Source organism: Lynx canadensis, chromosome E2 (assembly GCF_007474595.2).
Source record: "Lynx canadensis isolate LIC74 chromosome E2, mLynCan4.pri.v2, whole genome shotgun sequence".
Taxonomy (NCBI): Eukaryota; Metazoa; Chordata; class Mammalia; order Carnivora; family Felidae; genus Lynx; species Lynx canadensis.
In genome coordinates, this window is record NC_044317.1 from 52,790,112 (window position 1) to 52,813,322 (window position 23,211).

At 56.6% G+C, this 23,211-nt stretch overlaps 2 protein-coding genes across 13 annotated transcripts; one reads left to right on the plus strand and one right to left on the minus strand.

Moving 5' to 3' along the window:
- Positions 1–74: 74 nt before the first annotated feature.
- Positions 75–15,038, plus strand: FUT2 (fucosyltransferase 2). 12 transcript variants are annotated; one of them, XM_032591318.1, is made up of 4 exons: positions 75–1,056; positions 1,393–1,734; positions 2,717–2,918; positions 7,845–10,478. In XM_032591318.1, the coding sequence occupies exons 3-4, from the start codon at positions 2,873–2,875 to the stop codon at positions 8,870–8,872; spliced, it is 1,074 nt and encodes a 357-aa protein (XP_032447209.1). In that variant the 5' UTR covers positions 75–1,056; positions 1,393–1,734; positions 2,717–2,872; the 3' UTR covers positions 8,873–10,478. The 12 variants fall into 12 exon arrangements, 8 of the variants coding, with proteins under 8 accessions (XP_032447209.1, XP_032447212.1, XP_032447210.1 ...); XR_004342956.1 differs by lacking the exons at positions 2,717–2,918; positions 7,845–10,478 and adding an exon at positions 3,783–3,935; XM_032591321.1 differs by lacking the exon at positions 2,717–2,918.
- Positions 15,039–16,855: 1,817 nt separating this feature from the next.
- On the minus strand, positions 16,856–23,116 carry MAMSTR (MEF2 activating motif and SAP domain containing transcriptional regulator). Its single transcript, XM_030298062.1, has 10 exons — positions 23,041–23,116; positions 22,425–22,508; positions 21,007–21,045; positions 20,246–20,415; positions 19,875–20,059; positions 19,425–19,527; positions 19,024–19,218; positions 18,578–18,745; positions 18,445–18,499; positions 16,856–18,022 (listed from the first exon to the last, which is right to left on the minus strand). The coding sequence occupies exons 2-10, from the start codon at positions 22,480–22,482 to the stop codon at positions 17,739–17,741; spliced, it is 1,257 nt and encodes a 418-aa protein (XP_030153922.1). The 5' UTR covers positions 22,483–22,508; positions 23,041–23,116; the 3' UTR covers positions 16,856–17,738.
- Positions 23,117–23,211: the final 95 nt, after the last annotated feature.

Consider the following 23,211-nt stretch of genomic DNA (forward strand, 5'->3'; position numbering starts at 1 on the left):
GAGAGGCTTGATCCGATTCAGATTTTTTTAAAGGTTTGTTTTATTTATTTTGAGAGAGAGAAAGCATGAAGCAGGGAGGGGCAGAGAGGTGGGGGGGGGGGGAGAGGGAGAGAATCCCAAGCAGGCTCCCCCCGTCAGCGACGAACCTGGCTCGAACGTGCAAACCTCGGGATCAGGAGCTGAAGTCCAAGTTGGTCGCTCAACCGACTGAGCCACCCAGGCGCCCCCAGATGGTTTTCGTTTTTTGCAGGGAAGGAGCGGAGGGTGAGATCCATGGATGGTGGGGCCTCCCGTCCACTCACTCAGGAGCCCGGAGGAGCTGTTGCCTTTCAGTGTTAGGACTGTTGGGGGCTCCTCCCTCCCCTGGAAAATTCCTCCTCGATCTTGCACTTGATTTTGGCGGCCGCAGACAGGTATAGCCTGGCCCTGTGATGTACGTTTAGGGGATTTTCATTTCCTAAGAGAATCTTTCTTTGAAAGCAGGGAGAGTGAGAAGAGTCGGTGCTCGCCAGGGTGTATCCGAGATTCTGGCCAGCCCGGTTTCGAAACCTAGCTCCTAGCTGTGTGACCTTGAGCGAGTTACTTCACGTCTCGGGGCCTTGGAATCTCCGCCTGCACCACAGGGCCGCTGAGCGCACGGAACTCACCCGGCGGCGGCGAAGATAGAAGGAGGTTAGCAGACCACGTAAATGCTGCGGTTGGGGCCCAAATAAAGAAACCCAGGAGGACCCTGGCAGGGCTGAGTCCGGACGAGCCAGGCCGGGCTGGACTCAGCCGGCCTCCTCCCGAGGGGCCTCCCGGGCCAGCGTCCCAGCAGTCACGTGGGGTGGGAGGTGGGGCGCCGGGCACACCTGGCTCCCTAAACCCCGCCACCACCACCCCCCCCCCCCCCCACGGCTTGGGGAGGCCAGGTAGAGCCTGGGCGGGGTTTTCCGGACCCGGGTGCTGGAAGGTTCAGACTTCTGAGTGAAGGGTCGATCTCCGACGAGGGAGCACCCCGATCTGCTCGCCGAGCAGCCCCGTCGTCGGCCCCCGGATTCCTGCGGCCGGAACCAGGTGAGAGATGGCGAGGTGGGGCGGGGGTGTAGGGGGAGAGGCTCCCCCCGACCCGCTGCGCGCTGGCGAGAGCGCGCGCACGGGGCCGAGTGCTGGGACGCACTTGAACTCGGGGATCCCCTCTGGGATGCCCCGCCCCCGCCCCGGGGTCTCCGCCAGCAGAGGGTCCACCCCTCGCCGCCCAGGAGCCCACCTCCTCTGCACCCAGCACCCCAGTCGTCTCATCTCCCCGTGAGCCCCAGCCGCCGCCCCGCTCCGCTCCCCTCCCCTTCCTTCCCTGCCGATCGACCACCTGAGCCCGCACCTCCCTCATCACCTCCACTCTCCCCTCCCCAGCCCCAGGCCACCAGCTCCCTCCCTCCCGTCACCAGTTTCCTGGAGCTTACCTAAGAATCTCCGTGCGGGGCAGGGCCTGCTGTGCGAGAGTTTCCTGTTCGCCTCTCCCCGCCACCCCCCACCTCCACCTCCTGCGACCTCGGGGTCGCAGGACCCACCCACAGGACCCAGGGGTCCTCAGGGTCCCCGAGGCTGCTGCCGCCCGCACCTCCAGGCCCACCGTGGCCCCAGGGATCCCTGGCTCCCGGGCCACCCCCCCCCCCTTCCATTCCAGTCCTGGGAATCAAGTCGAGGACTTCCAGGTGGTGGCCTCACATTTGTGCCCCAAGCTCTTCCCCAAAGGTGTGCTTACAGTGCGAATTTCGGGGGTGGGGTGGGGGTGGGGGGAGACGGGGTTATTTCTTGGTGGCGAAGCCTGGCTGGGTGGAGGTGGAAAGCCCTGGGCGGGCGGTGAGCTGGGGAGGCGCAAGGCCAGCTCTGGGTGTGGGGACAGATGGGGGGAGGCTTGGCACCAGGGGCCAGGCTCCAGAGGGGAGAGGACGCAGTGGGCCAGGCTTAGCCTGGGGTGAGAGAGCCAGAGAGAGCGCTTAAAAGGCCTTCTGGACAGGTAGCAGTGGCCCCATTTTCCCCAGGGACCCGCAGGCTGGGCTCCTCCTTCGAAGTTGGGGCTCCTTCTGTTCTCCAATCCTCCTGCCTCCAAACGGATGAAGGAAGGACTCTTGACCTTTCCTCTTGCCCCTCCCTCCTTGGATGATGGCCTGAAGGGCCCGATGCCGGTACAGGGACTGAGGACAGACACAGGGACTGAGGGCAGACCCAGAGACAGACTTTCCCATCCCCCTGGGATCCCACTTTCCAGAAGCTGGCTGCTGGCATTCCCCAAACTCTCCCCACAGATGTCAGAGGGGCCAGCTGCTCTCCCTGTCTCCCTGTGCCCAGCTCCCCGTCCCAGCCCTGGCCCGGGCTTGTCCCCCAGGCCCTTCTCTGGCTAGTCTCTGAGCCTCTTTTTTTTTTTTTTTTTTTTTTGAGAGAGCCAGAGGGGCAGAGAGGGGCAGAGGGAGGGAGAGAGAACCTTAAGCAGGCTCCAGCACGGAGCGGGAGGTGGGGCTCGATCCCCCGTCCCGAGTGAGGAAGGAGGGAACCACCAAGGAAGCTGAGAGATGGCAGCCACCGTCCTAGAACATTCTGCCTTCCTTTTCACCCAAACAAAGCTGGCCTTATTGTCTTTCTGTCTGAGGGAAACAAATTTCGAGGGCACATTCAGGGCCAGCCCAGAGACGAAGAGGTGTGATCCTGACGGTCATTCTCCCAGTATCCTTGACAGGTGGAGGCCCACGTTCCTTCTACATACATTTCCCGAGCACCTACTGTGTGTCCAGCCCTGTTTCCGAGGGCTGCGGGGGACAGAGAGGGAATCAGAGCGACCCTGTCCCTTCCTTCCTTCAAGGAGCTGTGTCTGAGACCAAGAGACCGGGTCTGAATGATCCCGAGAGTGACTCACTTGGAGGCACAGAATTGGGACAGAGGTCAGAGCTGGACTGAGTGCGGCAGATCCTTTTCTCTCTCTCCTGTCTCTCCCTCTCTCCGTCGCTCCTGTGGTTTTCTATTCCTGTCTGTCTCTTTCTCCCTGCCTCCGTCTTTCTCTCTGTGTCTCTGTGTCTCCTTGTCTGTCTGTCCTCCTGCTCTCTCTGGCTCTGTCCCTGTATTTCTCTCCAGTTCTTTCTGTCCCTGTCTTTTTCTTTTCCGGTCTCTTTCTACATCTGTCTCTTCCCTCCTCCCTTCCTCCCTTCCATCCTCCCTTCCTTCCTTCCTTTCTTCCCTCCTTCTTTCCTTCTCTCTTCCCTCCCTCCTTCCATCCTGCCTCCCCACAAGCATTTCCCTGGGCCCGCGTTTTTCCCATGTCCCGTGCTTGGCAAATTTGCAACCAGACAGAGGAGCTCTTCAAAGGCTCACAAGCTACTTGGAGGAAGGAAGAGAGAAGCACCCAGAAGAAGTGGGAAGAAGGCACTGAGGCCACTGTCCCTCCTCCTACCTTGGGTGTCCCCTCTGTCCCCAGCTTCCTCCTGCTTCCCAGTCCCCAGAGAGTTCCTTCTACCCCAGAGTCAGGGCCGGGTCTCGAGGAATCTGGTTGGGATCTGGACAGGAATGTAAGGGCCAGTGGCCTTGACGAAACCGGAGCCAGGGAGCCATCAGGGGGGGCACAGTGATGCTTTCCATCTCTCCCTCAACTTTTTTCATCTCAGGGTCCAGTTCACTGTGCTCATGGGTTTCTCTGGTCCCTCTTGGATATGGCTCAACATGGCTGCACGCGGGCTCTCACAGGCCCTTCAGCCGTGGGGCCCACAACCAACCAGCCACCCTCCCTGTGTTTCTAACTTCAAACCCCCAAGGGAGAGACTCTGCTGGATACAGACGCGTCTCTTGAGCCCGCGCCGATGCCCACACAAGGGCCGCCTTGGACCAAAGTCAGATGATGCCCTACTGGCTGTGTTTTGCTTTTTTTTCTTTTTTTTTTTTTAAATAAAGACACCATTGCTATTGGATTACGGCCCACCTTAGGATGACCTCATTGTAACTCGGTCACTTCTGTAAAGACCCTGTGTCCACGTAAGGTCCATATTCTGCAGTATCAGGAGTTAGGATTCCAATACGCCTTTTGGAGACAGACACAACCCAACGCATGGCACACAAGGTCTATGGGTTGAGTGGGCAAAAATGTACTACCTTCATACAGTCTACCCCTTGACTGCCATCACATGTATGCTTCATCTCATACCCCCAACTCCATTAAAAAAAAAAAAAATCAGGGGTGCCTGGGTGGCTCAACTGACTAAGCGTGGGACTCTTGATTTTGGCTCAGGTCATGATCTCATGGGTTCGAGCCCCGCGTCGGGCTCTGTGCTGATGGCTCAGAGCCTGGAGCCTGCTTCGGATTCTGTGTCTCCCTCTCTCTCTGCCCCTCCCCTGCTCATGCTCTGTCTCTCTCTGTCTCAAAAACAAATAAACATTAAAAAAAAATTTTTTTAACCCAGAAATAAAAAAAAAAAAATCAAACATTAACCAGGGCAAGTAGAATCACACACACTCACCCACTCCTCAGAGGGACAGCCCCCACGGTCAGCTCAAGCCACCGTATCTACATCTGATGGTATGAGGTCACCCTAGCTCATCCCAGAATTCACAACCTCAGGACGAAATTCATTACTCTTGTAGGTCTGTTCCCATGTCAGCTGCACAGAGCAGGGCTCTTTGCTTTGAATGTGATCATCTTTCAAAAACTGTTTAAATCAGTTTATGTATTTATTTTGAAAGAGATGGAAACAGCAAGGGCAGGGGGGAGGGGCAGAGAGAGAATCCCAAGCAGGCTCTGCACCGTCCGCACAGAGCCCGACGTGGGGCTCGAACTCCCGAAAACCGTGAGATCGTGACCTGAGCTAAAATTAAGAGTTGGATGCTTAACCGACTGAGCCACCCAGGCGCCCCCTGTATGTGATAAGATCAAAAGGTACTGTTTTAATGGTCAGAAAGGTGAAGTTGCTTCTCAGAGTCACACAGCTAATGAGCGTGGGAGCCTGCCGTCAACAGCCTGTGATCAGAGTGTGTCCACTGAGTCATGCGTCTTCTCTGTCACTGTGTGAAGCCTAGTGCGTGTTGGGCTTAGGGAACAGAGGCTTTATTTACACTCAGTGGCGATGAGGAAGGGGCCTGATCCGGAACTTTTGACCAGTAAGACTGAGCATCTGCGGAGCTGTGCAATGAACCTTAGTAAACCCAGCCTCCCTGGCTCCTTGCCTTTCAAGTCGAAGGGGACCAGAGGAGATTGTGCCATCCAGGAGTTCATTTCTGGCTAGGCTCAACATCCGGTGACCCAAGGGGCCCAGACAGACCCCCACCTGAGTTGGTTCAACCCAAATCCAGGCATCTAGTTGGCAAGCCTGACTTTCTTCTAGAAAGATAATGCGTATGGGGTGCCTGGGTGGCTCAGTCGGTTAAGCGTCCGACTTCAGCAAAGGTCATGATCTCACAGTCCGTGAGTTCGAGCTCCGCGTCGGGCTCCGTGCTGACAGCTCAGAGCCTGGAGTCTGCTTTGGATTCTGTGTCTCCCCCTCTCTCTGCCCCTCCCCTGCTCATGCTCTGTCTCTCTCTGTCTCAAAAATAAATAAAAAACATTAAAAAAGAGAGAAAGATAATGCATATCACCTTAATGGGCTATGAGGGTAGCAGCGGTTAAGAAACAGGGATATTGCTACATTAGGTCCAGTGCCAACTTTTATCAGCTATATATAATTAACCATAAAGGACCATATCTACATAGCTTCTGGCACCTTCCCAGTTTCAACCAGGTCGCACCCTGCTTGATTTCCCCCCAGTGTTCTCTTCTTAATGGCCACTTGCTTCAGTACTTTGACCAAGGAACACAAACTGTGGACCCAATCAACCAGAAACCTTTCGTATCTAATCTACCTTCGCAGACAGTCTCCAGGATACGCTCTGATGAAAGCCTGCTCATGAGGAAGAGTTTTAAAAAGAGTGGGTGGGGACCTCATATTCACAGGGGAGGGAGAGGGAAGCCTCTGGGAGAGCTGGGGGACCAGAAGGCGCTTCATTCCTTTGACTCCTCCCATATATCCCCATTCCTGCGATTCCAAGCCCAAAGTTGATCAGTGACCAAACCTGGACTTCCACTGTGGCAACAGGCTGCAGGTGTGGTTCCAGCTAGACTGCAGAATGGCAAAGCCCATCAATCACTTCTAGAGGCAATCTTCAGCGACAATAAAGCGTTAACCGTGATCATCCGGAGCAATGCTTGTTCTGCTTTTCCTTCCTGGCGTCCAGTCATAATGGGGAGTCAGAACCAGTTCACTCCCTGCTTTCCTTTCCTTTCAGCTGTTTTGCTTACGCTCCATAACCGTATCTCCAAACCCCTGTCCCGTCTGGGCCTTATTTTAGTTCTAGGGGGTCCCAGGCCAAGAGCCTGATTCACCGCTTCCCTCTTCGAACCACTGCATGCCTCCATAATGAAACTTCCATAAAACCCCTAACCAATGGGTTTCGGAGAGGCTCTGAGTTTGGCAGGCCCACCCGAGAGCCAGGAAGGCGGCCCACCTCACCTCCATGGGGACGGCAGAAGGCCTTTCCGGATCTTACCTTATGTACTTCTTCTCCGGTTATGCGTTCGTATCCTTTATAATCAGATGAGTTCTGAGTTCTGTGAGCCATTTTGGCACATTATCAAACCTGAGGAGGGAGTCGTGGGCACCCCCCAGTTCAAAACTGGTCAGTCAGAGGTACGAATGGCTCAGGACTTGGCATCAGTATATGAAGTGAGACGGAACTCTTAAACCCATTGGATCGGATCCCAAGTCCAGGAAGGCAACGTCAAAATGGAATTGAGTTGTTGAACACCCAGTTGGTGTAAGGGGAGAAAAAACAAACACTCACCTCCCAACTGCCTTCTGACCTTCAGGTAAAAATATTCAAGAGAGAGAATTGGCCAACTTATCTTTTTATTTATGTATGTATTTATTTATTTATTGGGGGGGGGGAGAATTTATGAGCAGGGGAGGGGCAGAGAAAAAATCCCAAGTAGGCTCCACACTGTCAGCCCAGAGCCCGATGAGGGGGCTCGAACTCACGAACCGTGAGATCATGACCTGAGCTGGGATCAAGAGTCAGACGCTTAACCCACTGAGGCACCCAGGGGCCCCTGGCCAACGTGTCTTTCAGAGCTAGCCTTACAAGTTGTAATTTTGCCAACAGATGGCAAAGCCACCGTGGAACCAGGCGTTTATCTTCCGTTCAGTTGGCGGTGGCGACGAGGGCAGGCAGGTCAGGTGGTGGAGTTTGTGATGGGTTGGGCAATTTCCTTTCAGAGGGACTATGGATAGGCAGGGCATGCAAGAACGGACATCTCTAGAAACCGGATCCCGGTCGGTAGAAGGTCTATACACTTGTCCTGCCCATATATACACACCCATGGAAGTATATTCAGTCTATAAACACATTGAAACATACAACGTGTATTTACATTATGTGTGTGTGTGTGTGTGTGTGTGTGTGTATGTATATGCTCACTGTATACATATTACACACCCTATATGTACATAGCATATACACACTCACACAACACAACGCACACCTGTCCCTTGTATGCACACAAATTCACACACACCCGTATGTGTGCACAACGTATAGATACCCGTATGCATACTCGGGTGAATGCACACGGCGTACTCCTTTCGACCCGGATAAGCAGGAACGAATGAACCCGATGCAAACACACTCCCCAGACCTGCCCCCATACACGTAACTGAGCACTCACGCTCATCTACACACAGAGTGACCCCCCCCCCCCTGCACGCACCCTCCCTCCACCCCCCGCGTGTCTGCGCGCACCCCTCCGGGGCCGTCACCCCCTGGCCTAACATCCCCGGCTCTCCCTTCCCCGACAGCCATGTTCAGCGTCCAGGCGCCCTTCTTCTTCTCCATGGGCCACATCCTCCTCTTCGTCTTCACGGCCTCTACCATATTTCACCTTCAGCAGCGGCTCGCGAAGATTCGCCCCAGCTGGCAGTTCGAGACGCTGGTGTGGGCGCCCGCGGAAAACTCGACGACGCCCCGGCCCCGGGGCGGCATGTTCACCATCAACGCCCAAGGGCGCCTGGGGAACCAGATGGGGGAGTACGCCACCCTGTACGCCCTGGCCAAGATGAACGGGCGGCCCGCCTTCATCCCGGCCGAGATGCACAGCGCGCTGGCGCCCATCTTCCGGATCAGCCTCCCCGTCCTGCACCACACCGCGGCCGGCAGGATCCCCTGGCGGAACTACCCCCTGAACGACTGGATGGAGGACCGCTACCGCCACATCCCGGGCGAGTACGTGCGCCTCACCGGCTACCCCTGCTCCTGGACCTTCTACCACCACGTGCGCGACGAGATCCGGCGCGAGTTCACCCTGCACGACCACGTGCGCGAGGAGGCCCAGGCGTTTCTGCGGCGGCTGCGGGTGGGCGGGCGGCGGCCGGGCACCTTCGTGGGCGTCCACGTGCGCCGCGGCGACTACGTGCACGTCATGCCCCGCGTGTGGAAGGGCGTGGTCGCCGACCGCGGGTACCTGGAGCGGGCCCTGGGCTGGTTCCGGGCCCGCCACCGCGCCCCGGTCTTCGTGGTCGCCAGCAACGGCATGGCCTGGTGCCGCGAGAACATCGACGCCTCCCGCGGCGACGTCGTGTTCGCCGGCGACGGCGTGGAGACCTCGCCGGCCAAGGACTTCGCGCTGCTCGCGCAGTGCAACCACACGGTCATGACCATCGGCACGTTCGGGATCTGGGCCGCCTACCTGGCGGGCGGGGACACCATCTACCTGGCCAATTACACCCTCCCGGACTCCCCCTTCCTCAAACTCTTTAAGCCCGAGGCGGCCTTCCTGCCCGAGTGGATTGGGATCTCGGCAGACCTGTCCCCGCTGCTCCACCACTGATGGTGGCCGGCCTTCGGCACCCCCCCTCCTTCGCTGGCTCCCCCGAGACCAGCTGCCCGAGGCCCCAGGGGCGTCTTGTTCCGTGGGCCAGGACCCTTCCCTCTCGCACCAGGACGCTCGAGAGGCCGCAAGAAACCCAAGTCGCCACCGACTCGAAATAGCACGTTTCTGTGTCCCACACAAGAGCGGTGGCGGCACATCTCTGGGGTTCGTCGAGGCAGCGGCTTGGCGATGTCACCGGGAACCCCAGTTCCGTCCGTCTTGTTCAACTGCCATCAACTCCTCTCAGACCGCTCCCCACCCCCACCCCCCACCCCCATGGTCCCCAAACGGCTGCCACATAACCGGCTGTCACATGCGGGCAACCTCTTCACGAGGCAGCCAAAAAGAGGTCCGTTCTTCGGTCCCTTTTGAAGAGTGACGGACGCATTCCAAAGCCCTCCTGCAACTGCCCCCCTTCCCCCATAGCTCACTGGCCGGAAGTGTATCACATGCCCGCCTGACCCCAACACAAGGCCAGGCGAATAAGACCCTGGGATTGGCTTAGCTGCAAATCAATAAATCTTTGCCCCCTTCAGCCGGGGTTTTGATCAGCCTCCTCTGAAGCATGTGGCGGCGGACAGGAGGAAAAGCGGGGCGCTCTTACCGAGGAGGAAGGACGCAATGTACGTACGGAAAACAGGGAAGCCTTGAACTCGGTTGTCTGCTCGCTCCACAAAGCCGTCTGGCCAAGGAGGCAAGCGCGGCTCAAATAGAGCGGACAACCACCTCTCCAAGGCCTGTGTCCTTGGCCTGGCTCGTTTTTTTCTAGTTTGCCCGGGACGGGGTGGGGGTGGGGGTGGGGGGACCTTTCCCCCGGTTTCCGAAAGAGCGCCGCCCTGTTGGCCAGTCGCTGGCGTGCGTCCCAACACCCCCGGGGCCCCACTTCTGCAACCCTGGCTTCCCAGGGCCTGGGACGATTACTGTTGAGAACTCCGAGCGCAGCATGGCTCAGTGAACTTGAAGCGGGTCCATCTGTTCCCTCCGTAAACACTCGTGGCGGTGGAACCTCGCTCGGATCCCCGCTAGCGAAGGCGGGGTTGACAGAACCTAGCGGCCGGCGTCCGGATCGCCTGCGTGTGTGGCCGGTCCCCCAGGACAGCTTGGACTTCCGCCTGGAACATTCCCTCATCCGGCCGCCATCTGGGTGTCGGAAGCCACCATGCTGTGAGGGGGCCCAGGGTGGCTCCGAGGCCACGCGTAGGTGCTAACAATGAGCGGTCTTAGCTGAGGTCAACTTCAAGTCCTTTGGCGTAGGCATCCCCCAGGATTCCACCTGTGACCAAAGAGGTAATGGGGGAAATAGAGAGGTCTATACTCCAAGGGCTCAACAGAGACTCCTCGGGCCTGGAGTTCACAGGTTCACAGCCCGGAAAGAGACAATCCGATGCCTCAGAGTGATGTTTGAGCCCAGCACTCACCGTGGGCCAATTGCAAAGAGGTCACACAATACAGACAAGGCCACCGCATTTGTAAGGGAGTGGGTCTGAAAAGGAAGTGATAAAGGAATATAAGGACTGGGAGGCACCTGGGTGGCTCAGTCAGTTGAGCATCTGACTCTTGATTTTGGCTCAAGTCATGATCCCAGGGTCGTGGGATGGAGCCCCACGTTGGGCTCCACCCTAAGCATGGAACCTGCTTGGGATTCTCTCTCTCTCTCCCTCTCTCTCTCTCTCCCCCTCTGCCCCTCCCCGGCTTGTGCATCACCCTCTCTCTCTGTGAAAAAAAGGAAAGAATATATATATAGAGAGAGGAAGATGCTCCAAAAATCAGTACATAGGGAAAAAACGTTTACCACTATTTCAGTGGCTGAAGCCAATCAAGTGGCCACACCCAATTTCAAGAACAATCCATCCATGTACCCCAGAATATTTGTGCTCTAATAGCTACCTCACATCCTGCAGGCCTTCAAGGTCTCTCTAGGGGGTTCTCTTGGAACCCTTTTCTTTTGACTTGGAGCTCATGAGATGGGGTGCCACGATACTTAGTATGCTAATAGCTCTCTGCCTCAATAACTCTATGAACTCATTCAAATTCCCAGTCTGATTTTTAAATTTTTATTTGTTATTTTTCGGTAGTTTATCTTATTTTACTTTACTTTATTTTATTTATTTTAAAGTAGGCTCGGGGCGCCCGGGTGGCTCAGCCGGTTAAGCGTCTGACTTCGGCTCAGGTCATGATCTCGCGGTCTGGGAGTTCGAGCCCCGTGTCGGGCTCTGTGCTGACAGCTCAGAGCCTGGAGCCTGCTTTGGATTCTGTGTCTCCCTCTCTCTCTCTGACCCTCCCCTGCTCACGCACACACACTCTCTCTCAAAAGTAAGCATTAAAAAATACAAATAAAAAATAAAAAAATAAATATAAAGTAGGCGCCACACCCAGCATGGGGCTCGAACTCATGACCCCGAGAGCAAGAGTTGAATGCTCTACCAAATGAGCCAGCCAGACCCCCCGTCCCCCCCGGTCTGATTTTACACAGCTTGAATGGGTGATGGTTTTTGGATTGGGTTTCGGTCTTTATTTTTTATTTTTTATAATATTAAAAAAATTTAATGTTTATTTATTTTTGAGAGCGAGACAGAGAGAGACAGAGTGCAAGTGGAGGGGCAGAGAGAGAGGGAGACACAGAATCTGAAGCAGGCTCCAGGTGGCTCAGTTGCTTAGGCATCCAACTGTTGATCTCGGCTCAGGCCATGATCTCATGGTTCGTGGGATCGAGACTCGCATCAGGCTCTACACTGATAGTGTGGAGCCTGCTTGGGATTCTCTCTCTCTCTCTCTCTCTCTCTCTCTCTCTCTCTTTCTCTCTCTCTCTCCTTTTCTCTGCCCCTCGCTCACTCGTGCACGCTCTCGCTCTCTCAAAATAAATAAGCAAACTGAAAACAATCCTAAATGAATTTGTTTATAAATTTGGCATTCTCCCTTTTAATGCACATTTTAAATGCATGGGGGTGGTGCGTGTTTCACATGCTGCTAAATTAAAACAACATCATGGTTAGGTGTCATTTCCAACGATGGCCATGAGGACATCTCCCCTCCATTTCAACCACCCAAACCTTCCCTGGCCCATCCCTGATCTCAGGAAATGGCACTGTCCATTTACTTGAACCCAAACTTAACCTCTTCTTGATTCCTCCTTTCACACCCCATCCACCTGCAAGTTCTGTCAGCTTTACCTTGAAAATATACCCTGAATCTGACCTTCTGTCCCTCCTCCACCGTCGCTACTCTGTCCAGGTCACCATCACCTCTGCCTGGACATCTGCAAAAGTCTCTTAAAAACTACGGGTGCCTGGGGGGCTCAGGTTATAATCTCACGGTTCCTGGGATTAAGCCCCTCATAGAGCTCTGTGCTGATTGTGGAGACTGCTTAACACTCTTCCTCTCTCGGGGCTCCTGTGTGGTTCAGTTGGTTAAGCGCCGGCTGAGGTTGTGATCTCGCGGTTCATGGGTTCGAGCCCCGCTTCAGGCTCTGTGCTGACAGCTCGGAGCCTAGAGCCTGCTTCGGACTCTGTGTCTCCCTCCCTCTCTCTCTCTCTCTCTCTGCCCCTCCCCATTCATGCTCTGTCTCTCGAAAATAAACATTAAAAATAATAAATCTTAAAAAAAAAAATTCTCTCTCTCTCTCTCCTTCCGCCCCTGTCCCGCTCTCTTGCTCTCAAAAATAAATGAATTAATTAAAAAAGAAAAACCAAACCCTAACTAAACAGGGGCGCCTGGTTGGTTCAGTCGGGAGAGCAGAGGACTCTTGCTCTCAGCGTTGTGAGTTCAAGCCCCACGCTGGGCATAGAGCCTACTTGGAAAAAAAAAAAAGCGTAGGTGTGTAATTCTATACCACAGCCATAAGAAAGGTATGCTATAAAATGTCTATTAAACATATGCCTTGAAGAATGAATTTGACAGTGGACCCGTGAAGTGATGGCAGAAGTGAGGCAAAGAGACCAGTGAGATTACCAGATTTCAAGATTGACCATAAAGCTAAAGTTACCATGACAAACTTGGGCTGGCATGAAAGCCAGACAAATGGGAGCCAACAAAGAGCCCAGAAATAGACCACATATATACAGTCACTTCATCGATTGATTGATTTTCTTTTTTTTATGGTCACTTGATTTATGACGAAGATGTCAACACAGTTCAGCGGGAGGATAGAAGAGCTTTTCAGGACGCCTCGGTGGCTCAGTCAGTTGAGCATCTGACTCTTGATTTTGGCTCAGGTCGTGATCCCAGGGTCCTGGGCTCTAGCCCCGCATCAGGCTCTGCACGGAACGGGGAGCCTGCCTCAGATTCTCTCTTCCTCCCTCCCTCTCTCTCACGCCTCCTCTGCCCCCTCCCCTTCTCCCACATTTGAGCACGCACTCTGTCTCTAAAAAGAGAGCTTTTCAAGAAATGGAAGCAATCCAGTATCCGTATAGAAAAAGTGAATCTTGATCCCTTCCTCACACCATTCACAAACATTAACTCAAGAAAGATCACAGACAAAATGTGAAAGCTAAAAGCACAAAGCTTCTAGAATAAATGACCTTGAGGTGGGCAAAGGTTTATTTTTATTATTATTTTTTAAATTTTAATGTTTATTTATTGGTGAGAGAAAGAGAGACAGAGCACGAGCGGGGAAGGGGCCGAGAGAGAGGGAGAGACAGAATCCGAAGCAGGCTCCAGGCTCCGAGCTGTCAGCTCGAACTCACCAACTGTGAGATCATGACCTGAGCCGAAGCAGACGCTTAACCGACTGAGCCACCCAGGCGCCCCTTATGTTACTTTTCTAAAAGTAATCTCTACACCCAATATGGGACTCAAACTCACAACCCCCTAGATCAAGAGTCACATGCTCTACCAGCTGAACCAGCCAGGCGCCCTGGTTTCGTAATGAATACACACACGCACAAAACCCCAGTAAACTGATAAACTGGGCAAACTAATAAACAGAAAAACTAGTAACCTGTACATCTTCCTAGAGAGCCCACACTGATTCCCAGTTCTTAACTGCAGTAGGCTCATAACATAGCTGATGGATAGTCTAGTATAGAATTTGGGGGGGGGGTGTTGTTGAGCACACACATGGGTCTCAGTTGCCTCCTATCCTGTATCTTGCACCGTCGATGACGTCATACCACCCTCATTCTCCAGATTTTTTTTTTTTTTTTTTTTTTTTTACGTGAAATCACAGAGGTGCCTGGGTGGCTCAGTCGTTTAAGCGACCGACTCTGGATTTCAGCGCAGGTCATGATCTCACAGTTCGTGGGTTCGAGCCCCCAGTCAGGCTCTCTGCTGTCATTGCAGAACCCGTGTCTGATCCCCTGCCTCCCTTTCTTTGCCCCTTCCTCCTCCGCTCATGTGCACTCTCTCTCTCTCAAAAACAAACAAACAAAAACATTTTTTAAGATAAATTGATAATTTTGGCAATCTGTTGACTATATCCTTGGTCTTTCTCCCGTGCCTACTGAGATGGTATAGGACGATAACGTGGTTCAGGGGCTCCCCTGGGGCAGCTCAGGCTCCCCACCTTCCTGTGCCCCACTTTGGTCCAGCCCTCTCTCGCTGGGGGCAGGAGAGAGCAACAGAATTGTCTGGAGAAAGGCTGAGTGACGGGCGGTGGGGAGCGTGGGGCCCAAGCCTCTCTCTCCGGCTCTGGGGTAAACATGCACACTCTACCCAAGCCTGTGCAGACAGATGGGAGAAGCCCCGCCGCACCCCTTCTGGATCTTTCCAGGACTGAAGGCACCCCTTTCCCACCAGTGTTCGGCCTGACACAGAGGCTCCTGCAGCCCCCAGCTGCCACCCACCTTTTGTTCCAGAAGCCCTGACCTCACAAGGTTCCCCCCACCCCCACCGCCCCGTGGCCACGCCCTTCACACCTTCTCCGCAAGGACCGCAGTCCTCCACACCGGTCCTCTGGCCACCCTACCCATTCCCCTCGGCTCCTGGTACTTTCGAGGAGTCACGGCCCCTCTGCCATGAAAATACCCATCACCCTGCACTGAAACTCTGCAAATGTCTGAACCTCCCCAGAGCAGACAGCGAGGCTCTTTTTTGTTTCAACTCAGGCACAGGCTGTAGACTCATGAATCAGATTTAAAGCCCCTCTCTGACACCTCCCCGTCTGTGTGACACGGCGGGCCGCACGCCCCTCCTCTGGTCTTCCGCGATCTCGTCTGCAAAGTGAGGAGGACAGATCCTCCCGGATTGCTCGGAAGACACCAGAGATCGCCTTCCCGTCGCGGTCGCGAGCGCTAGTCCCCTCGCCTGTCCTGTCGTGACCCTTGAACGCCCACCAGGGTTTCCAACACTGGCGAACTAGAATTGTTGATCAGCAGCTAATAACGGTGGGGGACACTTATCAGCGTGGCTCCCGCACCACGTCCTGCTCGTGGGGACTCTCGGCGCACCTCTCATCCGCACTGGGCTGGAGTGCCACAGGAGCAAACTGACAGCAAGGCAAGGGGACGTCGCCGACTCCGGGTCCCGTCGCACGTAACTGAGCTCACGGTCCTTTCCCACCCGCAGTGGACACAGCTGGTGGCGGCCCAGGCGCCCGCAGACAGATCCCTCTTCCCGGTCCTGGGCACCCAGCCCCCAGCTTCTGCGTGCTTTATGCATCCATTCTGCCTTTTTATTTCCTGTTTTTCTGGTGCTCTGGCCTCGGCGGCTTTGTGGACAGCGTGGGGAGGGTGGGGGGGGGGGCACTGTCCTTCCCAGGGCTAGCCACTTCCTGGAGATAGTGAAAGACTCACCCAGGAGTGTGCTTTTCATATGCAAACTAACCAACCCCGAGCCCAGACTCACAACCGCTTCCTTTATGAGCGCCTGTACTCCAGGCCAGTGTTCCCCAGCCTAAACACCCCAGGATCAGGTTCCAGACAACCAGGGGAGGTGGGGGGGGGGGGCACACCCCGGAGCCAGCTGAAATTTATCCAAACTAGACAACCCTGAGGCTGCTTACCCTGCCTCTCCGGTTCCTTCCCTGGGAAACCACAGTAAAGACTTTTGCCCAGGGTTTCCCTCCCCCTCCCCCACTCGGCCTCCTGACTGACCCTGGCCCTTGCCCACGTGGCCTGGTGTGGCTTGGCACGCCCCCTTCTCTCGGGATCCGTGAGAAAATCAGCCGGTCTTTTCAAGGAGGTTAACAAAGGATCAGATCGTCCTGATCTGCCCGGCTCCGCCACGGAATAATACGAAAACCTACGCTTGAAAAGACGTTGCTTAAAGACAAACATTAGAAAAGAGAAATGTAAGGGGCGCCTGGGCCGGTAGGGCCTCCGATTTCGGCTCAGGTCATTGATCTCATGGTTTGTGGGTTTTCTGTGCTGACGGCTCGGAGCCTGGAGCCTGCTTTGAGTTCTGTGTCGCCCTCTCCCTCTGCCCCTCCCCTGCTCCCACTCTGTCTCTCTTTCTCTCTCAAAAATAAATAAAAAAACATTTTTTTAAATTAAAAATAAATAGGGGCGCCTGGGTGGCTCCGTCGGTTGAGCTTCTGACTTCGGCTCAGGTCATGATCTCAGGGTTCATGAGTTCAAGGCCCCATCGGGCTCTCTGCTGTCCGTGCAGAGAGACCACTTCGGATCTTCCGTCCCCCTCTCTCTCTGCCCCTCCCCTGCTCGCGCTCTCCCTCTCTCTCAAAAATAGTGAAAAAAAAATGAAAAGAAAAAAATGAATAAAAAATGAAAATGAAAAAAAAAGATTGTCTCTCTCTTGGGACACCTAGGTGACTCAGTCGGTTAAGCATCCGACTTTGGCTCAGGTCATGATGTGGGTTGGAGCCCTGCAACGGGCCCTGAGCTGATAGCGCGGAGCCTGCTTGCGATCCGCTGTCTCCTCTCTCTCTCTCTCTGCCCCTCCCTGACTCGCACATGCACTCTCTCTCTCTCTCTCTCTCTCTCAAAAATAAATAAACGTTAAAAAAAATTCTCTCTCTCTCCTCCTCTGCCACTCTTCCCCGCTCCCACTCTCTCTTAAAAAAAAAAAAAAATGACTGCAACCCCAAAGAATTGCCTTGCTGAGCCACTCAGTGGAATTGTGAGTGATCATAGTTACTATTTTGAGACTCTAACTTTGGGGATGGCTTGTTATTCAGCAATAAAAAAGGGGGGGGGCGGATCTCCCTCAGCTTCAAAAGCCTAACTCCCTTGGCCTCAGCGTAGGACACACTGAAGCTTAATTTATCCTCCAGAGCTCCCCACGGGGCCCAGTTGAGGTTGGGACTTCACCTGACGTCACACTCTTGCGAATCTTCCCCCTTCTCTGTCCAGTGTCCTCTGCTCCCTTTTGGTTTCTCCTCAGAGCATTTATCTCATGAATCAGGGGGCACATGAGTCTTGTCTCGGGCTCTTCTTCCAAGGGAGTCTGACCTCAGACACGACACGTTGATATTCTCACTTCCAACCGGAAGCCAAGGGTCTGGCTCCCCATTCTCCCTCCCGACTCTTCCTTGCCCCTCTCCTTACATCCCGTAAGCACAGACCACCTTCCAGACTCCCCAGCCCCAGGGAACCATCTAGTAGGTGGCACAGAGGGTGGGGGGGAATAAGGTGGGAACAAAGACATCATGAGGTCTCTGAAGGAAGGAGCAAGCAGTTTGTTGGCCCTGGCCAGCAGCAAAGGACACGGACCACACAGCCATGGAGGAGATCATACGGAGGTCAGGCAGACAAGAGTCTGGCCGACGGCATGTCAGCAGCCGTTCAGGGGCCACGTGGGGATGAGAGTGTTCTCTGATTCTGTGTCCATGGTGGGAGGGGCTCTGCAGGTTGTCCCCCGCCTCCCTTGGGAGTATGCCTCTGTGACTTTCCCATCCCCACCAGTGCCCCCTCTTTGGAAGCCCCAGAATCCATCACCACGGATCGTCCAGCAGGTCCCACAGCCGGGTGCCACTGGGGTCAGATAAGTCAGCAGAGAAGACGCTGGGGGCTGGGGGACCACAGCCTAGCAGAGGACCCCCACTCAGAGCCTCCAGCCAGTCCAAGGAATCCGTGGGGCCCCTGGGAGAGGGCGACGGGGAGTTTGTGGGGGACGGGAGCGAGGAGGAGAAGACAGATGAGAGGCCTTCAGAGTCTGGGGAGGGGGACAGCACGTCGAAGGAGCCGGGGAAGTCCAGGGGGATGGGGGGCAGCTGGTCTGCAGAAGGAATGGAGTGTGAACTTAGGCAGGCAGAGATCCGGACGCCACTCTGTTAATCCTCGGTTCCAGACGTCTAAGTCCCCAACCTCTAGGACCCAGGACTCCAGACCCCAACCCCTTCCTCCTTGGACTAGGAGTCCAGAACCTCAGTCTCCTCTTCCCCCCCATCAAGAAGTTTGACTCGGGGCGCCTGGGCGGCTCAGTCCCTTGAGCGTCCGACTTCAGCTCAGGTCATGATCTCACAGTCCGTGAGTGCGAGTCCTGCGTCGGGCTCTGTGCTGAGCGCTCGGAGCCTGGGGCCTGCTTCGGATTCTGCGTCTCCCTCTCTCTCTACCCCTCCCCTGCTCGTGCTCTCTCTCTCTCTCTCTCAAAAATAAATAAACATTAAAAAAGATTTTAAAAAAAAGTTCGACTCTTACCATCGGGCTCCATCTGATCCTCCAGGATGTCATCAATGCCCCGGTTCGGAAGCAACTGCGGGACGGGCAGAAGCGGCGTGAGCCTGGGACCCGTCCCGATCCTGATCGAGACCCCTAACCGGCTCTCTCTCACCTGCGCCCTGCGGATGGCTTCCTGCAGCTCCTCCTCCAGACTCGGGGCCGCCGTGGATGGTGCCGAGGCAGGGGTCAGCGCCGGAGCCCGCGCGGGAGCCGGCGCAGTCGGCTGGGTTTCCGCGGCACGTGGAAGAGGCGGAGGGTGACAGCTCCGGCCGGACTTGAGCTAGAACCGCGGGGAAGAGTTCCCATAAGCCACGCCCACTGGACGCAACCCCACCCCCCTCGCAAGCTGTGGCTCCACCCCCCCACCCCCCGCCGAACGCATCCCGGCCCTGCGCTCACTCATCGACCACCCTATTGGTTTCTCTTCCCTTAAGATCCGCCCACTACGCTCTTAACCACGCCCCCCACACTTCATTGGCTATTCTTCTTTAGACCTCCCGCCCCCGTCCCGCTCCGTCTTCTCCTCACTGGTTCATACGCGCGTGGCCCCGCCCTCACCGAGCCCGGCCGCCGGACTGCTCCCAGAGCCTTGGGCCTGAGGCGCGGCCAGGGAGCGCTCGCGGGACTGTCCTCGCGTCGCGGCTTCGGCCGCTCGCGGGGCAGGGCGCCGCCGCGCATGCGCTCCAGGAGCATCGACTTAGTCCCCGACACCGGGAGGCCCCGCAGGCGCAGCTGCTGCCGGAGCTCTGAGACCTGGGGTGGGGGAGCGGGGAGAGGCCTTGCTGGGAGGGCTGCGGGGCGAGGCGGGAGCTGGGGCCGGATATTTGCAAAACAGCGAGAAGAGGGACGAGAAGAGGGACGGGGTCTCCAATGGGGCAGAGACTGGGGGCTCAGACTTATGGGCAACCCCCCCACCCCCGAAGGAGAGGGCCAGCCTGGGAAGTACTCCCCATACTCACCGTCAGCTCCTCCAGTTTAAGGGTCTGAAGTTCCAACTTGTGTGGAGAGGGCGAGGCGCTGGGGACTCCAGGCGGGGAGGGAGTGAGGGGGATGGGCTTCATCCTGGTGGTAGTCGTGGGGGGGGGGGGAACAGAGGTTAGACGGGACGGAGAGAGAAAGGGCATCCGGGGGTCCTCAAAGACCTGGGGGGGGGGGCCGTGTGAAGAGGAAGGAGAGGGCCCAAAGTTCTGGGTCTCCGACGAGGCTAGTCCCTGTGCATGGGGAGCAGGAACCGGAGGCTCAGTGTCTTGGGTCTGGAGCCAGGACTCCTGGAAACTGACGGGAGAGGGACCAGGAAACTGGGAGAGGAAGGGGCTGGGGGCTAGACTCCCCTGCTCTTGGACTCTGGGTTTGAGTCCAAGATGCTGCGGGCCTGACTTTCCGGCAGAGAACGAAAACGGGATGCATACCTAGGAGGTGGCCGCTGGGAGTTTGTCCCTTCCCACAGAGGTGGTCCAGGGGGACCCAGAGCCAACATTTTGGCCTGGGGGTCGACCCTGGACGCTTGTCTCGGCCCCGGGGGCATGTACTGGTGGTATGTCAAGTTCCCCTTTGGCTTGGGCTCTCTCCAATGTTGGGAGATCTTAGGAGACTCCTGTAAAAGCAGGTGTGATGTCACATGCTTCGGCTCTGTGCCCCCTCTCCTGCCCCAGAGCCTCATGCAAAGTAGGGCGAGCATCAGTCAGCTCAGCCCCGCCAGAAAGGAGCCAAAAAGGGCAGCAGCAAAGAGGAACAATGCTAGACTCTCAGGGGTACTTCCCTTCACTCGGTGGAGACTCACCTTCAGGGACCTCCAAGGGCCATATTCTGCTGATTCAGGGAGCAGGTCCCCAGGACTGAAGAGGAAAGGAGGGGGACCCGAGGGCGAGGCTGGGGCCAGGGCAGGGCCCGTGGCTGAGACCCATGGATCTGGGTCCAAGACTGAAGAGGTGGTGAGGGACCCCGAGACGCCTGCAGATAGCAAGCCAGGCAGGGAGGAACAAGGCTGTGTGGGAAGGAGGGCCCTGCAGGCCACAGCCCCCCACCGCAGGCGTGAGAGGGTGGGGCCAAGGAGTGAAACCCCAGGAGCCTGCAAGGCAGAGGTTCTAGGGACCCAGACTTGTTATATTCTCAAGGAAGGCAGCAATCGCGTCCTTAGTCACCAAGGGGTGTGATGGCTGCGAATCGCAGCTTTCTGGGGTTCTGCTGGGACAGCCAGCACTCCTGGTTTCTTGAGGAGAGAGAGAGAGAAGCTGAAAGCCACATCCTGAGATGCATAATGTGTGCCAAATGCGGGGTCTGGGATGCCTGCCTTCTCCAAAGAAACGGGATCTGGATTCAAGCGTTTCATCGGGGCGGGAAAAGCCAGAAAGCGGGAAGCGGAGCTTTTGGGGGTAGGGTGGCCAGGGACCTGTGTTCTTGGGTCCTCGGGAAAGGACGGGATCGGATTTCAGTGTATCCCTGGCAGAGGGACTGAGGCTCGGGAACCAGTGCAGGAGATCTGGCCGCTGGGCCCCAGGGGAGTCTGGCCACCACCCCCTCCCTTGCAGGGCCCACACTTACTTGGGTCCTGATACCGTCTGTGGATCCGAAGCTGGAGGACTGCGGAGGAAAGAGGGAGGTGGGAGGGGAAAGGCGGGAAGGGAGCGTCCAGGAGCCTGGCCTGGCGGGGCGCCGCGCCCAGCCCCCTTACACTCCCCGGGGCAGGCGGGTGGGTGGGCTGTCAGCCCGGTCCCTTTCCCGGGCCTCCCGCCTGCTCCTCGCTCCCAGCCGCAGCCCTTCTGCGACGGGGAGCCAGCCAGCGTGCAGGCAGGAGGCGGCCCTGCCCCCCAGCTCCACCGGCCCCCCTTCAGGAGCACGTACCCACCCAACTCAAGGCACCATCGCCATCTTGGCCAGCCGGACCCGTTTGCACCCTCACCTCCTCCGGTCCATGTGCTCGAATCTGCGCAAGCCCACTCCCTCCTGTGTGCCCCTGGGCCTCCCCACAGTCGCCCCCTCTGTACACGCCTCTCCCCGGGCCCTGGTTTGGCACGCACGCCACTTCTGTGCACTCGTACCCTGTGGCACTCTCCGTCTTGGCTCACCCTGTCCTGGCACCCACCCAGCCACACTGACACACTTCCCCGCACACTCAGGATCTGGCTTCCAGCTTGGGAGCAAGGATCCCGCTCCGTCACGTTCCACGTGCACTCCCCGGCACCCCCTTGGCTCTTCGGTCACTGGCGTCTTCGCACCCACCCAGCCACGGAAGCACACTCGTTCACACGCGCATTTCACCCTCCGCGCGCGCGCGCGCGCGCGCAGGAACTGACAGCCAGCGCCACTCACTTGCCCGCTTTCTGTCTGCACTGGGACCTAAAACACAACCCGTGACGCTTTCGCCGCTTGACAGCTCGCTTGTCCCCTCACCCACGCTGCTCACGCCAAAGTCCCCAGTCTGTGTACCCCGTCCACTTTGCACACCTGTCAATTTCAGCTCCTGTTCCTTCGCAGTACCCGACTCTCCACACCCACCCCTACCCGCCCACCTGCTCCTCAGTGTTTACGTGAACATTGTATTGGCCGTTTGCACGCTCGTTGAGCCACCAAAAACTCACGCCCTTTGCTGGGGCCTCCTTTCTGCACAAGTGACCTTTTGTACAGAGGACACGTGCCTTGTGGGTCCCATGGCCTCCTTCCCACCTGACCCCCACCCCCATACACACTCCCAGAGTTAAGAGTTCTCAATCCCAGGGGGCACCTGGGTGGCTCCGTCGGTTAAGTTCAGGTCATGATCTCACGGGTTCCTGAGTTTGAGGCCTGTGTCTGGCTCCGCGCTGACAGCACGCCTAGGATTCTCTCTCTCTCTCCCCCCTCTTCCCCCACTTGTTCTCTCTCTCAAGAATAAATAAATGAACGTTAAAAAAAAAAAAAAAGAAGAGTACTCAATCCCGGGGCCCATAAGACTCCTTCCCTACATGCAGAGAGAATCCTCTCACCAGATCTGAACTTGGAGCGAATGATTTGGGAGCGCTGGGAGGAAGCCGCGAGGGTCATTGCCAAGGCTGTGATGGTGACCTGGACTGAGGCGAGGGTAGAGCCCCCACAGGAGGCAGGGTCAGAGTGGAGGTCAGGAGGCTGTCCCCGCATGCGAACGCAGCAGGGAAACAGCTTAGGGATAGGAGAGGACTTGAACCATAAGTTCTGGATCCTGGGGGGTGGGAGGGATCCAGGGGCTGGGAGCCCAGACTCCTGGGTCTGAGGGAGAAGGGGGTTGAGGGCCCCAACTCCTGGAGCCTGGAGGAGGAACGGACGGGATCTCTGAAAGGAGACCCCCCCCCACCCCACCCCCCGGGTCTGTGAACGGAGAGGGAAGAAAAGGGGGTGAAGAGACAGAGCTCAATACTCTGAAGGGACTGGAATCCAACACCCTTGATCTAGAGGGGAAAGAGACCTGCTAGGCTCCTGGGGAAGGGAAGGGTCTCTGCCACCTGCATTTAAGCAGGGAGTGGGTGGGTGTCAGCCACTACGGTCTGTGAGGAAGGGACTGGGACCAGAGAGGTGGCAGAAGGGTTAAGGCGGGTTCCCCCCAGCCCCACCCCAGGGGCTTCTCACCAGGTGGGCTCCGGCCAGTAGTGCTCCGGGGCGGGTTGAGTCCCCAGGTCAAGGCTGGAGGCTGCAGGCTCCGCCCCACCAGCCCGGGACCGCCCAGGACACCCCTTTGTAGGGCGAGCAGGAGCCTGTGAAATGGGGCGGGGCAGACAGAAGCTCCGCCCGTGACCCTGA

Coding starts and splice junctions, on each gene's coding strand:
- FUT2 (XM_032591318.1), top strand. CDS start 2,873: ATGATCCCGAGAGTGACTCACTTGGAGGCACAGAATTGGGACAGAG. Junction 2,919..7,844: donor GGCACAGAATTGGGACAGAG/GTCAGAGCTGGA, acceptor CTTCCCCGACAG/CCATGTTCAGCGTCCAGGCG.
- MAMSTR (XM_030298062.1), bottom strand. CDS start 22,482: ATGACCCTCGCGGCTTCCTCCCAGCGCTCCCAAATCATTCGCTCCAAG. Junction 20,416..21,006: donor CAGACGGTATCAGGACCCAA/GTAAGTGTGGGC, acceptor TGCTATCTGCAG/GCGTCTCGGGGTCCCTCACC. Junction 18,500..18,577: donor AAGCCATCCGCAGGGCGCAG/GTGAGAGAGAGC, acceptor CCCGTCCCGCAG/TTGCTTCCGAACCGGGGCAT.